Source organism: Pseudorca crassidens, chromosome 1 (genome assembly GCF_039906515.1).
Source record: "Pseudorca crassidens isolate mPseCra1 chromosome 1, mPseCra1.hap1, whole genome shotgun sequence".
Classification (NCBI taxonomy): Eukaryota; Metazoa; Chordata; class Mammalia; order Artiodactyla; family Delphinidae; genus Pseudorca; species Pseudorca crassidens.
The window spans coordinates 150,919,516-150,936,729 of record NC_090296.1 but is presented as its reverse complement, the minus strand read 5'-3'; the positions used below and the strand labels follow the sequence as shown (position 1 = coordinate 150,936,729).

Here is a 17,214-nt window from a genome sequence, read left to right as displayed (position 1 = left end):
CAAATAATATCCCTTATGATTAGATGTAAAAGTCATCAACAAGTATAAGCAAGCCAAATTATCTCAGGAATGCAAGAATTTATCCTAAGAATGCAACGTTGGTTTAACATCTAACACACCGTAATAAAAAAATAAAGGACAAAAATAACACAATCATCTCATTAGATGAATAAAAAGCATCTGTGTGATGAAAATCCAACATTCATTCTGGATAAAAACTCTTAGCAAACTAGGAATAGAAGGGAATATCAACCCGATAAGAGGAATCTACAAAAACCTACAACTAACATCATTCTTATTAGTGAAAGCCTGGATGCTTTCCTCCTAAGATGGGCAACAATACAAGACGTTTGCTCTTGTCACTTCTACTGCACATTGTCCTGGAAACTTACACAGGGAAGTTAGGCAGGAAAAAGAACTCAAAGGCATCCAGATTGGAGAGGAAAAAGCAATAACTGTGTCTGCAGACAACACGTGTATGTACGGAAAAAAAATCCTAAAGAATCCACAAACGACTACTAGAACTAATGAATGAGTTTAGTTAAGGTTGCAGGAATTCTATACACAATCACAAGGAGTACACAAAAAACCTGAAAATGAAATTAAGAAAACAACTGTATTCACAATGGCATCAAAAGGAAAATACTTACAGGGAGATTTAACAAAATAAGTGCCAGAGTTGTACACTGAAAACTTATAAAACATTGCTGACATGACGTGAGAGAAAACCCAAATAAATGGAGATATTCATTTCATGGATTGGCAGACTGAATACTGTTAAGATGGCATTCTCCCCAATCTACAGGTTCAACATATTCCTATCAAAATCCCAATAGGATTTTTTGCTGATCCTACAAGTTATACAGAAATGCAAAGGACCTAGAATTAGCAAAACAATTTGAAAACAAAGTTGGAGGACTTACATGTCCTAATTTCAAAACATACTCTAAAGCTACAGCACTCAAGATAATGTGGTACTGGCGTACGGACAGACATATAGATTAATGGAGTAAAACTGAGAGTCCAAAAATAAAGAGCCGGTCAGCAGACCTTTGCCAAGGCATGTCAATAGAGAAAGAACAGTCTTTTCAATAAATGCTGCTGGGACAATGCAATAAACACACATGCAAAGAAAATGAATATAGACCTTTACCTCACATCATACACAAAAATTCATTCAAAGTGAATCATAGGCCTAAATGTAAGAGCTAAAACTATAAAATGTTTACAGAATAATACATGGGAGAAAGTCTTCATAACCTTGAATTAGGCAAAGAGTTCTTACATATAACACCAAAGACATGATTCATAAAAGAAAAAATGGATAAATTGGACTTCATCAAAATTTCAAAATTTGTGCTTCAAAAGTCATCAAGAAAGTGAAAAGATAAACCACAGACTAGGAGAAAATATTTGCAAATCTTATAAAGATACAAAGAACCTGTATCTAGAATTGTAAAGAATTCTTTGAACTCAATGATAAAACAACCTAACTGAAGAATAGACAAAAGATTTGGTATTTCACCAAAGTCAATACACGAACGGCCAGTCAGCACATGGTATGCATTAGGGAAATGCACATAAAAATTGCAATGAACTCCCACTTCACACTTACTAGAATGACGGCACTCCTAACAGTACACGATGAAGTGCAGAAACAAACCCTCACACACTGCTGAGGGGAAGGGGAATTGGGTACAGTCACTTTAGAACACACTTCGGCAGTTTCTTACAAAGCTGAACATAAACGTACCATATAACTCAACAGTTCTACTTCTAGGTATCTACCCAAAATAAAGAAAAACAGATGTCCCCACAAAGACGTTTATATGAATGTTAAAAGCAGCATAATTCATAACAGCCAGAAGGTGGAAGCAATCCAAATGTCCACCAACAAGTAAATGGATAAATAAAATGTGGTATTTACAACAATGGTACACTACTCAGAAATAAAAAGGAGCAAACTGCTGAGACATGCTACGTGAACGAGCTTCAAAAACATGTATGTGAAATGAAAGAAGCCAGAGGCAAAAGACCACATACTACATGTTTCCATTTACATGAAACTTCCAGAAAAAGCAAATCTAGAGAGACAGAAAGCAGATTAGTGGTTGCCTGGGGTTGGGACACAAGGAATCTTTTCGGGGTGATGGAAAATTTCTAAAACTGGACTCCGTTTACTAAAAAGTATTGAATTGCACATTCAGAACAGGTGCATTTTATAGTATGTACACTATACCTCAATAAACTGTTTAGAAAACACATTCTAAAATAAAGTGTTAGTAAAGTGCAGGCTCAGTATCTCTTCTGAGGTATTTTACATGGCAACGAATGCATGAAGAAGTGTGCTAAGTAGCGTCTTGGAACGGATGAGAACGCCACTGGCTGCGAGAGGTGCGGGTTCTCAATGGCTGGCTCTCCATGCGTCTGTGAATTACATACGCGCTGCCGGCATGAGCTAAGGATTACTGGAAACAGTGACTTACTCTTCTTCTTTTCCCCCTAAGCCTTGTCACTTTACTTTGTTAAAGTCAGTTGAATTTGACAGTTGGTAAAAATACTTCTGTAAGCTTCAGTAGCACAGCATATTCATGAACTATGCATGAATATATTATAAAATCAGGTAGCTTGTGGTTTATTAAACTTTATCCGGAAGCTTAAAAATGCTATTAGCTGTAAAGTTATTTAATATACAATTATTCTTTGCTTAACTGAAAGATTTTTTTTTTTATTGCCATCTACTCCTACCAAACACTAGACAAAATTCACATTGCTGGCTACTCAGTTCAGTCCATTTCGTGATACCAAACTGTTTCTTTAAAGTCACAATCTAGCATGAGCCAGAGGCATTTCAACTAAAATTTGTATGAATCAGAAAGATAGCAAGATTAGAGAGAAAGGATGCTCCGCCGAGATTAACACTCTGTCTGAATCCAGTGAGGGATGTGACCCACCCTTGCCATAATACAGGAAGGCAGATTTAACACAGGGCAAAGAGTCTGACTCCTTTCTGTTCTGTCTGAGGTCTTTGTGCCGCTGTTTAATAATGTGCGGGATCTGTAGTGTATCTATCTGGTGGCATGCAGTAAGTAGGAGATGGCTAAGATGCATGTAATTACTTGGGTGTGGATCTCCAGTCAAAATGGCTGGCCGGGGGACCAGTGTTGTCAGTAATGAATTACCTTGTAAGACTACAGACAGACGCTTGCTTTCCAGCATATACACAAGTTCTGCTGAATGTTTAAGGAATGCCCTGGAAAGAGAAATGGAAAAATACTGTTAAAAACCAAATTTCCACCACGAATATATTTTTTAAAGTACGTGAAGTCAAGCAAATCTGATCTTTCACGATACATGTTTATATTCTCTATAACCTTTTGGAATTTCTTCAGTATTTATACGATTCATCAACAGAGTACAGTCTGATTTTTATATCAGGGAAATTCATTAACCTTTGTTGATTTACATAACATTCTTGACATCACCAAACTATAGAGACGGGGAAGAGATCAGTGGTTCCCAGGGGACGGGGATGGAAATGCTGGGGCTGGGGGTGGGAGCCTTGGTGACGGAGCAGCTCTGCATCCTGCCTGTGCTGGTGGTCACGTGAATCTACACACGGTAAAACTGCACAGAAACACACATGAGAGCACGTATAAACTGGGGAGACTGGATAAGAACTGTAGTTTGTACTACTGTCCGTTTCCCAGTTTGATAACCATAGTCTACTTATGTAAGCCGTTGCCACCGGGGGGCTGGTGAGGAGTGCATGGCTCTGTAATACTTTTGCACCTCCTGTGACTTGATAATTATTTCAAAATAAGAGAAAAGGAAAGCAATTGTACACACCTTACATATTCTAACCACCGTGTATTTTCCAGTGAAGACAGCCATTTCTCTTCAGTTTCTTCAAATGGTTCTGTAATTAATATAATTATACATATATAATTACACACACACACATATATACAGGCATATAATACTTTCAGGCTTCTTAAGCTTATTTTTCATGATCAAATTGAGAGCTAGGTGATACATCAGTTTTTAACATTTAAAAGTTGGCTTTAAGAAAGTGTTACGCCTTTGCATTTAGTCATAAAAACATTTAAGAAGGCACGTCACAATTCTATAAGAAACAAAACAAAGCGTTCCCCAGACCTCCATCTCCTTCCCTGTGGCTCTCCCAGGGAAAGCTTGGAGAGTCTGCCGGCCTCCGCCCCCTAAGCAAGTGCTTAGGTGACCCCGGCCCTCTCCTCAGCTTCCTCACTGTAGGCCTGCCCCTCCCTCCCTCCCTGCTGCCAGCGCCCGGTTCTCATGTCCTTGGTGGCTGACCCCTGCAGGAAACGGGGCAGCTTCCTGGTGGGGCCTGTCCTGGCCTGTCTCGAGGTGCCCCTCGCCTCACGCTTCAGCCACATGCTGCTCACGGGACGGCTGAAAGACACAGTCACTGTGTTTCTTAAGCACACCCCCTCCCAGCTCTCCTTCCAAGCCGGCGCCAGTCCTGCCGCCTGGTGACAAGGGGCTCTCTCTCTGTGCACACTTCACACCAAAGGTGCTTTCAAGTGAGTCATCCCTCCAGGGTACATCGAAAGCACCCCATAAGCATCTGCTCTAACAGACATATGGGAACTCTGAGGCTGCACAGATTATAACATGGCTCTGTTTGAAATTCATGTCAAGTCACGTATCTCAAAATATAACTGAATACATTAAGGTCTTCGTAAGTCTGTCTGTGAGGTAGTAGGCTGTTCTACTGAGCAGACACTTTTACAGAAGCATCCTACCAGACCTTTCATGATCTGAAAGTGACTTAATTGGTACACTTTTCCTACAAAACTAAAAGCAGCTTAAACTTCATTTTCTAAGAGCTCCTGACGTTCTCATACAATAGTAATTTGTACAAATATTTCAACGAGCCTCTACTTAAATATATACCTATTTCTAAATTTTTAAGTAATGTCACTTTTCCTGACATGCCTCATATAATCACCCATTCATTATTTACATATATATAAAATAGAAATGAAGTTACCATTAACACACAGTTGCTTAAGTTTTACAAAAGCCGCCTGTATTTCTTGGATATTGGGCAAGGTTTTATCCAAATCTGATTTGTAGACATCACTCCTCTGCGGATGACTTTTAGTTATGGCATTACAAATCCTAATAAAGACAAAATCCTTGAGTCACTACTCATTCATGTATTCAAAACATATTTTTTGAGTGCTTGCTGTGAGCCCAGGCACTGCTCTGAGGGCTGGGGACAGAGAGAGGGACATGCAGTCTGTGCTCTTGGTGGGGGGAGGGGGATAGAGGAGAGAAGACAGGCCGTGGTGAACGCTGAGGGTGATGGAACAGAGTGGATGCAGGTTAGCTCGGGTCACGTGGTGAGAAAACGCTCCTCTGTGACGATGATACCGGAGCTGAAGCCCAAATGGCCAGGAGCTGTGCAAAGACGGGGGACAGTGTTCCAGGCAGAGGAGCTGCTAGTGCAAAGATCCTGTGGTAGAACAGAAGCCTGGCTGTTGGAGAAACCTAGCGAGGGCCAGTGGGGCGATGATGACGTGTCTGAGGGAAAAAGGGTGGAGATGAGGTTGGACAACAAAGAGAATCTGTCCTAGTTACAAAGAATAGAATAGCTGAAAAAACAAAGGGAATTAAAGTAATTCTTCGCTTAAGTTAAATAATTAAAACTGCCACCGGTTCTAAGGTTTTCTAGTTAACAGTGTTGCAGCCTTGCCTTTCATAGCAACACTCCTGACGGAGCACTTAATCAGCGACATGTCCACAAGGCAGGACAAGGTAGGACAGAATGGACATTAATCACTAATGTGATTAAAGCGAAATTTAAATCCACGAGAGAATACGGACCTGTGGGACTGCAGTCACCCTCTCCAGAAAACTGAAGGGTCATTTGAGGGTCACTTGATAGTTATTTGCTTCAGCAAATGTGGCTGTCAGTTATGGCACTGTGGAAAAAACGGACGACCTGGCTGTCCCAATAACAGACTGTGATACACAATTTCTGAGGCTCTCTGAGCCTGTTTTCTAAGATCTTTTCCTTTGTTCCTCATTTATTGGACAGGTATTGAATAAATATTCAATTGCAGGTATTTCCTGGGTGCTGAATATAGCTGAACAATGGTGTGCAAAACAGACACAGTTCTGTCACCTCACGGTCGCGTAAGGACAGGCAGTAATCAAACTGTAACACACACGTACAATGAGAAACCAAAATAAGTGTTAAGAAGAAAATTATAGTGATATAGCGAATGTGTAACTTGAGGCCAGATCTAATTTGGGAGACAGGGGAAGGCTTATCTTAAGGAAGTGATGTCTGAATGCAGGTGCAGAAAACGAGCGAGTACCAAGCGATGGGTGTGTGTGTGGGGGGGGGGGCAGGGTGTGTGTGTGTGGTTGTGTGTGTGCGGAGTGCTCATTGACTAGCATGAAGAAGGTGGTCCAGGAGGAGGGGGCAGCACAGCCAAAAGTCAGGAGATACCAAAGACCAGCAAAACCCCAGGGCGGCCGGAGCCCAGAAGGGACAGGGCATGGTCCTGGATGAGACACGGGAGGAAGGATGAGGCCCCTCCAACACACTGGCAGAGGTGGAGCTGGGGTGGAAGGAGAGGGGTAAGGTTTCTGAAAAGTGAAGGACAGAATCTGACGACGGACTGGACGTGAAGGGAAGTGAAAGACAGGCATCAGGATGACTCCTCGGTTCCTGAGAGCAGGCTGGGGTTGGGGTGGGGGCAGGGGGTGCGTGGTGCCCATATACTTGAGTTTGGTTTTGAACATGAATTTAAAGGGACTTTGAGACCTCCACGTGGAAAGTGTCAACTTAGGTTGGAGATATAAATCTGACAGTCACTAAAGCCACTGATGCAGATGAACTTCTTTCAGAAGGGAATATGGAATGGGAAGGGGAGGTGGCCTGAGACAAGCTCTGTCGTGCCTGGAGACAGGAGGACGGGCTGGCAGGGGCATGGAGTGCAGCGGGGACGAGGAGCTTCAGGAGATGGAGGGGGGCAGAAGCCGGGGCCCGGGGAGAGCCTGGCCAACAGTGGTGCCCACTGTGTGAGGACGCCTGAGAAAGGCCTCCTGCTTCACCAACACGGAGGTCACTGGGGACTTCGGCAGATGACGACAAACTTGCTCACGGTAGCCAATTACACCACTTTTAGTTATCGTGACTTGGCAGACCTAGGACACGTTGAACTACACGAAAAATCTGATTTGTCCTCAAGTGTCTCAACTGGAAATCACTGCACTTTGAAAGTTCATTAGAAGCAACATTATAGAAAAGTGTCAGCAACGTAAGACCTTCAAGTGTCTTATAAGCCAAAGTATTAAATTACATTTAATATAACTTAAATGTTAATTTTAATATATTCAATTTTCTCCACAGTAATTCTTGTATGGAACACACAGTGCTTCCCAGCTATCTTTAGCTAGTCAGGAGGTTACTGTACTTCGCTATGACAACGAAAGATGCCCAAGTACCAAGGATTGTCTCCCGCTCACCTCTGGTCGATCTTCCTCTGCTGCAGCATGTCTTTTATGAGGGCCGTGCGCACAAGAGCACTGCCATTCGAGTGGCTCCAGCACCAGAACTAGGAGAGAAGTAGAGCCTTTACTTAACTGGGTGGAAAAATGGACAATAGTATTAATGAAATCCAACAGATATCACTTACTGGCATCCTTCTTCCAACAAAAGAATGGGAGAAGATCTTTAGATCTTGGTCTGCTAAAGAACTTGGCACTACAAAGTACTCTGGAAGGCTGGAGAGGAAAACACGAATCGTAATGTAAGAGCCTGTGCTTCAGGCAGGATAAGCGTGCTCTGCAGACCCCACATTTAATTAACGTGCACCCTAGTCGGTGGCCGTGCAGTGGGCACCGTGGGTGCCACTGATGAGCCTAGACATCTCAGTCTAAAACACGTGCGAGGTGCTCAATTAACACAGTCGTTATACTCATAGCAGGGGAACAATCCAAAGGAAGCATCTGAAATATTTTCCAGAATGACTATTAATCAAACATATGCAATTTCTGAAAAACATGTCCATCATCGTTCTCTCGACAGGCTATGGGTAGGAGATACCAGGCACACCACACCAAACCAAACCAAGCCCACAAATCTCCCGAGAAGCTTCCACCCCCTTCTCATCTCCCCCTTCTCTGTTTCCCATCTCCCAAAGGCAGGTGGACTCCGGGATGTGGGTTAGAGAGCGGTTACTACCAGGCAAGCTCACTGCACCTGAAGACATCTCTTTTCCTTCCTCTGCTCACACGGCCAGGTAGGGGACAGAGGCAGGCCCTGTCACAGGCTTCTCAACACATAATGCACGCTGGCCACAAAGTTCAAATTCAAGGGGAGGCAGAGGAAGACTCAAGCCGTGTGCTCCCAAGCCCCTTCCTCAGCACTGCACTCCTAGAAGGTCCTCGTACTTTGTTCACAACACTGCTTATCTGAAAAAACTAAGGAGGACCTGAATGACATTAAAACAAAACATCCCCCAAATCTGAATACTAAACAATATTAAACAAGTAAAAAATTAAAAAACAATTTTCTGGTCACTTTTGGAGGATTCTAGGAAACAGCTCCTTCTGAAAACTGGTTAAGTAAAGGGGAAAAAGTAAACATTGATACTGCCTTCCTCATACAAACTGTATTTCAGGTACTAAAGAGCTGCTGAGAGAAGAGTTCGATAGAACTGGAATATGACAATAGCAATTCTCAATAAATAATGGATCTGGGCAATGATCCTCACTGCTAATGAATAACCATTTTGGGCAGCTAAACCCATTCTATAAAAGGGGAACTTAGCACTGGGTGGAGCAGGCTGACTGCTGTGGGGCCCACAGGTCAGTCAGCGTCACAATGATGCCTGGAGCCCCCATGATGCCACAGGGGGTGCCCAGCCCACCTGAGGAAGCGTTCTTGCCTCAAACCTGGAACTGAATCTAATTACAACTGACCCCTGAACAATGCCAGGGTTAGGTGTGCAGACCCTCTGCGCAGCCGAAAATCTGCATATAACTTATAGTTGGTATGTGCTTCTTCCACACCCATGGTTCCGCACCTGCAGATTCAACCAACGGGGATCCTGCAGTACTGTAGTATTTACCGTTAAAAAAAATATCTGTGTGGAAGTGGACCCACGCTGTTCAAATCCGTGTTGTTCAAAGGTCAGCTGTAATTATTTAAGCCCTTAGAGCTAGCTAACATTTCAGATACAGTAGACAGAGGAACACATTAAAGGACACCACAGTGATAAACCCAGAAATATCTAGAAAGGGAAAAAGTCCACAGAACATTTGACCTAGTTTTGTCAACAAAAAAAAAGGCAAGTAAAAAAAAGGGATGGAAGGAGACTATCATAGATTAAAAAGCCTGAGACAGATCATGCAAGTTCAATGTGACCCTGATCTGAACAAACCAACCGTAAAAGACACATACAAGATACGAACGCAAATAAACACTGACTGGATGATTGACAATACTACTGGAATTATCAATTTCTTTCAATGGATATTGACATTGCAATTATGTTTTAAAAAAAAGTCCTTATCTTTAAAAACAAAATATTCATTAAAACATTATTAAAAATAAATATTCCGTTAGCCATAACTTGAAAGTTATCAATGACAGCAGAGTTTGATGATTACTCCTAAGAAGTCACTCCCAGCCATGAACAACACTGTCAAAGCTGGACTTACCAGGTGGATATCATGTAGCCCTCGTTAATGGAACAAACTCTCCACCCGGAGGCACCTGTCCTCTTGACTTCTCTGTCCCAGTCAGAGTAAGTTTCAAACAGAGGAGTTTTTTGGCTGCTGCCACCCCCAACTCCAATGCCACCGCCGCCTCCACCTCCTGAGGGTATTCCATTAGCTTTGCTGGCTGTAAGAAAAAGCAATAGTATTAATTCTGCTTCAAATTCCCTCTCCTCTCTGTGCCTCCTGTCACAAACACACTGCAATGTGGCACCTCTTCCCTGTTTGTCTCAGGTATCTCCAAAGCCACCCTACCCCTTCCGGCCGTCCTGGGCAAGGGACGGCCCCCCCGCAGGACAGCCCACTGTGTCCCGTCCTCGTCCAGCTCGTCCCCACCCTGCAGCACCTTCGATACCCTGTCCTTCCGCTGGCTCTGCCTTCAACGCCTTCACTCACAAACGGGCAAACTTGGCTTTGAAAGGGCTTTCACGTGACCACACTAGACCACTCTCGCTACTACGCTACACAGTTCCCCTCCCTTTTACTGGCCACCTTCTGAAAGGGTGACCGATGCCTGCTGCTCACGTTTCCTCCTTAACTTCCAATTGTCTCCTATCCCTACCGGTTTACGAACACCATTCACAAGCGTCCCTCAACTCCCTACCCCAAGCTATGGCGTAAATCTAAGTCACTGCTAGTTTTCTCCCCACATTTTGCCTGGAAAAATAAACGCATCCAACAATCAACTCCATTCTCAAGCTGTCCGAATCTTTCATCTTTCCAGTGTTTACTTCTTAACCCTTCTCTATGTATGACTCGCTATGACATTCTTGGTCTCCTATATCTACACGATTTTTCTTTGATAAGGTGACATAGATTCCTTAGCCTCCACTAGAGTGCCAGTCCACTGGAGACTCAACAGAGGGCCTGGACTTGACCTTCCTTAGCAAGGAGCCTTCTCCACTTGAGAGGCACGGCCACCTGCTGGGAGCATGCGCACAGCCTCAGGAGGGCCTCAGAGTGACCACAGAGAAAGAAGGTGTCCCCACAGGCAGCCTGATCTGGGTGACAGACGCCATCCCTCTCCTGGCCCAGGGTCTCCTTGTGCAGGCTGCAACCACGGCCAGTCTCTCAGCTGACAGCCCGACCGATGTTCTGCTGCACTCAGACCAGCCTGCAGCTGCCACAGGACACACTTCCTGAAATCAGGCTTTCAGGACGCTACCCTTGCCCCCAAATGTGCAATCATACTCATTTCCAACTGAATCCAGCAAACCTAAACAGCTTCTCTTAAAGAGCCCTCGCAGACCTGCCCTGTAACTAAAGTTCCTGCCCGTTACTGCCGAACTCCCATCCCCCTGCAGCCGTGAAAACCCTTCTTTGTCCCCTCAACATGCCACGCCCATTCCCGTGGACTATTTACTAAACCTGGTGCAAAACAGGTATTTTCTGAGAACCTACCACGTGCTAAGGCCTGAAAACTGACAAGCGAGCTAAGATTTCACCCCTACTTTGAGGCGCTGGTGACAGCGCGCCGGGTGGACGAGAGCGATGCGGGCGGAGAGGGAAGCCCACTGTGGCTGGGGCTGCAGGCTGGGACGGGAAGGTCTCCGACCCGAGCAGCTCTGAGCAGAGTCCTGAGGAACCAGCCAATCCAAATGCTCGCAGGTGGCTGGTGAGGAGGAGACGGGCGTGCTAGGCAGAGCGGGACATAAGACATGCGGAAGGACGGCACAGCACCGAGTAATGAACTACAGCGAGCACAGTAAGGGTGCCAGAGGTGGCGGAAGGGAGGCTGGGAAACGCGACGGGGCCTAGCCTCTCAACCCGTGCTGCACCAGACAGGAACCACCAGCCACACGTGCTGCTTAAATTTCAACTGAAATTTAAATTAAACAAAGATTTTAAAATCAGTTCCTCAGTTGCACCAGGCACATTAAAGTGCTCAATGGCCACATGTGGCCAGTGGCTTCTCTACTGGACGATGCAGGTGACAGAACATTCCCATTACTGGACGGCGCTACTCTAGATTATAAAGGGTCTCAGGTGCCGGGCTAGCACTTTTGCATTTTATCCTTTAAGTGGCATCAGAATTATAATGATGATGATTCTGATTTTAACAGAGCTTGTTAAAAATGAAAATGCCACTTCTAAGCCCGTATTCTGGTGGGCCACTCTGTCTCAGTGCCTGCTCTGGAGTAACCACCACCAGAGGACGTGCTGGGGAACTTGGGACTTGGGATCTCTCCAGAACACGGAACCTGCGTGGAACTTCCAGGCAATTCCCATTTCACACGCTGTGTAGCAGAGCACCAAAAACCACAGCAGCTAGTCAATACTAGAAAACCTAAGGAATTCATCATATGACCAAATTAAAGGGGAAAAAACCCTCACAAGTGCAGAAAAACATTTGAAAGAGTCCAACACGTGCTCATGATATAAAATACAGAAAAATTTATCAAATTGGGAATAAAAGGGAATTTCCTTCACTTGATAAAGGGTACTTATCAGAAACACACAGCAAACATCATCCTTGTTAGAACCAGGAACAGAAACACTACCTGCTACCATCATTACTATTCAACATTGCACAGAGGTCCCCACCATGCAATGACCACCACCACCAAGACACACTGGAACTTTGTAAAGAGCTATGTAAATACTTGGCAGCTCAGCCCTAGCTGGGAGTCCAGACCTGCATACTTTTCAGTGTTCTGAGGTTACAGACTTAGGAAGCTAGGCTGAGAACATGCTCACTGTTTACAAGATTGGTCCTCTGGCAAAACATATAAAGTCTCAAGATCTAACTAACAATAGGTGAATTTTTCTGAACACAAAGTGAGAGCAACTACAAGATCTAGTACTGTTTGCTATTTCACAGGTTTTACTTGTGTAGAACCTGTCCATTTCTCAGCAACCAGGACCAGATTTCTGATACACTCAACATCTTCAGTGAGAGCTTATTATGGAATGTGTAGCAGGTACCCAATCTGCCATTAGAAAGTCTGGAAATTTTAATGCTTTTCAGAAGGTCCCAGAGGCCCAATGCCTGTGGCCTGCTCTACTAGTGGATTACTAATAGGGGCTGCAGCAACACACTGGCCAAGCCAGTCGTCTTAGGAAGATCTGGCTCCCCTGACAGTTACCTGACTGAGGTTTTAGGACACCCCTCCTCAGCCAACTGAAAATGAAACAAGGTCAGCCCTCCCGACCGTCATTATCTTCTGTGACACAGTTCACAAGTCTAATCCTAGATCAAGTTGAAATGATCTTAGAGTTTCCACTTAACTAGCCCCCTCCATATTTAGAATGGCCTCAAGCAACAGTAAAGACAATAAAAGTTGTCAACAAATGAAAAGAAAGCCTATCGCTTTGATGACACTGCAGAAATGAGAAGTCACAAAGAAGGGTGAAGAAGGGGAAAACAGAACTGCGATCATTAAGAAGTTCAAGAGAGCGGAGCCAACAAAGTGGTTCAGACAGGAGATTTGGACTTTATGGGCCTGGGGTGGGGCCAGCATGGCTGTCTTTCTAAAAGCTCCCCCAGGGATTCCGGTGCACAAGGCTGGTGTACTCCTATTCCCGAGACACGAGGACCAATCACAACCATTTACAGCTACACTGAAAATATTAACAAAACTGACAAGCAACAAACTTTAAAAATTTCTACACTATTTCAAATGGATTTTGTCCTCTGTAAGTGGTTTTCAAATAAGCATCTAAAGGAAAACCTAATACTAAGACCCATGTTTAAAAAAAAGGATAAAATTACGAAGTAAAATAACGTCACTGAAAATGTCCATCTTCTGCTGTGAGCCTACACTGCACCTTGAGATTATGTCACTGCATCTGCAAGCAGGTGTCTGTCATGCAGTGGAGCTGCCAACACTGAGGCTGCAGGTAACCTGAGGTTTTCAATTCTTTAGTCCAGAAGTATAATCTGACATCTTATCAATTTTATAACAAAGATGGATCTGTATTTTTGGGACATTATTTGTCCAATAATAAGCTAACTGGTGAAAACAGCATCCTCGTGGTTTCTTTCAAGTTAAAAGAGCAAAAATAGAACCGTCGTTCCTGTCTGTGCCAGTGCCGCCTGCGGTGTCAGCGTGCGGAGCGTCCCGAAGCCTGTGGGTGCTGGGCATCCCCCATACTTCAGGATCCTCGCAGAAGAACCTGGATGACTGGCTTTTCACTCAAGTGATGCCGAACACGAAAGAAAACCTCAGAAGGCCTAAGGCCAGATTCTTAGACAATTGCAGGGGACATCCTCTAGCTTCACATCTTATTTGTGGAAACAGCTTTGTCACCTACCTGCCTGCAAAAAGGACTTCTTTAATCCAGCCAATGAATCAAGGTGTCATCCAGAAGTTCAAGAGTGGATTATTGGGCCTCTTTCACTCACAAATTAATGAATTCTGACTGCAGTGTGTGGAAATTTCAGGCTTCTTTTGCTCTTAAAGGTGCAGTTTATGCTTCTGCAACAGCATGGAAGGATATGAAAGGATGTTACCCTATGAGGAATCTTAACAAAACTTTGGCCAAGTGTTATGTTTATGAAGTGACTGTCAAGGAGGAGGAGTCTGAAGGATGCAATATAAAAGTGTTCCTGAATATTTTAAGTGTTACTTATCAATCGTTATTTTCTCCACAAGCTACATATGAGAAGATACAGAGAAGTGACTGACGGGAATAAGGAAACCAGTAGTAGGAAAGCTGTGGACTGAATAAACTGCTATCAACCCAGAGATGCCCACGAGGAACGGATGAAGACAACCGTGAGAAGTAACTGAAGCAGGCATCACGTCACCAAACACATAATGAAGTTCACTGTACTTGCTGAACATTGTGCAGAACTCATGGGTCTGTACCCTGGACTGGAAAAAGGTATCATCTACTAGGAAAAAGGTATCATCCAGAATTGGTTTTGATCATCAACAAATGCAAGTGGGAATCAAAGGCTCTCCTACGACTCTTGTGCCCCTTGAAGCTTTCATCTCAGTTACTCTCTCACATCTCTGGGTGAGAGTCCTGTTGAGGATAACCCTGATGATCACGGTCTGCAGCTGAAGATGCGCCAAAGGAATGTTTGCCTAGCTACTAGTGTGGATCTACAATACTTTATTTTCGGACGATAAGTGAATTTTCTTTATGTTAAGAAATGAACTTTAAAAATTAGTTTATTGTTCAAGGCTAGATTACAATTAGTTGCACAGTGATAAGAAAAATTAAATTATAAGTATTTCGTTACCCCATTTCTGTTAGTACCATAAGATAAAAGCTATGACCTTTGCATATCATCTCTGTGGCGTTTACAGTGTACTTATACCATATGCATCTGCAGATACTGTGTATTGTTCCTACATTTTAATGAATTTACAATACAGTGATACTGGAATATACTTTTATTATACAGATTATTTAAATTACTATATATGTTCTGAGGTAACAAAATGTAAAGGACCAGTAAAATTAGTAATTTATTTTAGACCATGCTGGCTGGGGTGAACGGCCCTTTCACTATAAACGTGTAGCTGAGTCATCTCTCTCCCTTGAAGACTGGGAGAGCACATGATCCAGCAGGCAAATGGACATGTGGTCACTAACCTACGAGGAGCTAATGTCAGACATGACCTCATTGCTTTTTCTCTAGCCTTTTATGAGGTTAAAAAAAAAGAAAATTGGTTGATCAAAATTACAATTCTTTGTATATAAAAAGAATGCACAGAATTACACGATCACTTGGAATATTCCTTGGTGATGTCATCACTGACATATATGTGTACAGAACTATTCACTTTTATAAAAACCGTTTAAAATACACTTGTCTTTTGGATGAATGCTCATCTTCCTTTCATGAATCTTATTCAGAAATATAAAATCAATATTTTGACAATCTTAATGAAGTCCACTAAAAAGTTTAGCCATTTCAGCTTCTGCATGAAATCACACCTTGCCAAAAAAGATCATGAGTTTCAAATATCTTTTAATTTTCTGCCAGTTTTCTTAAAAGATAAGATTACTTTAACTCAAGTTACCAACTAACAGGCGGGGAGGGAGAGGTATCTTCCTTCATCATAAAATACAAGCCAGTGACTACAGGCAAAATACTTAACATGATTCTCATAAGCCTATGTTTACAGTTGCTTATAGGTTCTTCCCCGTCACTTTTTAAATGTTATCTGACAAATGTTATCTCTTTTAGTATATAGTGCTTACTTCTCTAACAGTTATGAAGCTAATAATTCTACAATCATTAAAGCTCATGTACTTGGAGGCGTCTCATAAAACATAAGAATAAAATTTAGACAATGTAAAGTTAGTCACAATAGTTAATATTTTCATATTTACCTGAATTGTGGTATTTTTTCCCAACATATTCAAATGCAAAGAGTAGCTGGAGGTCTGTTGGCTGGGAATAATGAGCTATTGCAAGGCATACCTAGGAAAAATTCTACATTTAGAATTGATTTCAACACACTTAGTTAAATGAAATGTACAATAAGGCCTTGAGTGTGGGAGCGTCATCTGGGGCAGGGATTATAGACTTATTTCCATGTTTTCCTGTTGACCTAGAGTGTGAAAGAGCTCCTTAATGCCAGGGATTTCATTCATTGTTGTGCCCCATGACACTGTTTAATCTTTAGTGACTACATGCTAAGTATTCAGTAAGTGTTTGCTGAGTTGAATTTTAACAGGAATGTACTTTTATTCAGATAAACAAAACTTGAAAACTAATGAAGCATTCTCCAAAAAGGCAGTGACATATCCACTCCTAAAAAAAAGAAAAAGAGAAGTTTCATTTTTTATGGACTATAATGATTTAATACCATCAATTTGGAAGGCTTACTGTTAGGTATGAACTTTTAATGTTCTTACCTCATGCATTAAAAATCTAAACTTAATAGAAAAGCTACAATTTTTTCTTACAAAAAAAAATTAGTAAGAAATCCAGAAGTACATGGGCGGCTCAAAGAGGTACATCAAAAAAACTGTTTAAATAAAATGGTTTGAGACTATGCCTATGGTGGAAAAAGTGTGGGCTTTGGAATCCAACAGATCAGGGCTTGAATCCCAGCTCTACCAAGCACCTGCCATGTAACCTGTGTGAAGTCAACTCATCTCTTGGAGCCTCGATCTGCGCACCTGTACAATGAAGATAATACCTAGGCTGCGGTGAGGATGAATAACCTTAGCATACACCTGGCCTCGAGAGGAGGCCATGTGTGGAAACATGGCTGCGATTACCCTCTACTGCTGTTGGAAAGAATGAAAGATAGTGCTCTGTGCCCATAAAGCCCTGGACTAGACCATGGGAGAAAACACTCTTAAATGAGCAAAGAAGACAGAAGAAACTGAAGACATATGCAAGGAGAGAATAATAGATGTTCTTACTTCAAAAGATTAAGCATCATTTAGAAGAAAAAGCATTAAGCCAGAATGATATACTTTTAACAGTGAGCAAGCAAGAAGTTTAGTTAATTGTTAGTCCAT

The 17,214-nt window shown here is 42.8% G+C and overlaps 2 protein-coding genes across 5 annotated transcripts in view; one reads left to right on the top strand and one right to left on the bottom strand.

Annotated features, from left to right (window-relative positions):
• The window catches only part of FAN1 (FANCD2 and FANCI associated nuclease 1), a 260,180-nt gene that overhangs the window by 37,263 nt on the left and 205,703 nt on the right, over positions 1-17,214 (top strand). The window lies entirely within an intron of this gene.
• Positions 1-17,214, bottom strand: part of MTMR10 (myotubularin related protein 10) — a 45,297-nt gene that overhangs the window by 8,425 nt on the left and 19,658 nt on the right. For both annotated transcript variants that reach the window (XR_010933016.1, XM_067698985.1), the window contains exons 6-12: positions 16,072-16,162; positions 9,724-9,907; positions 7,695-7,782; positions 7,525-7,613; positions 5,033-5,163; positions 3,850-3,919; positions 3,183-3,253 (exon numbers count right to left, since the gene is read on the bottom strand). Coding sequence is in view for 1 of the 2 variants with exons in the window: in XM_067698985.1 (XP_067555086.1) it covers positions 3,183-3,253; positions 3,850-3,919; positions 5,033-5,163; positions 7,525-7,613; positions 7,695-7,782; positions 9,724-9,907; positions 16,072-16,162 (724 nt within the window). In the remaining variant the exon portion in view is untranslated. The remainder of the gene's footprint in view (positions 1-3,182; positions 3,254-3,849; positions 3,920-5,032; positions 5,164-7,524; positions 7,614-7,694; positions 7,783-9,723; positions 9,908-16,071; positions 16,163-17,214) is intronic.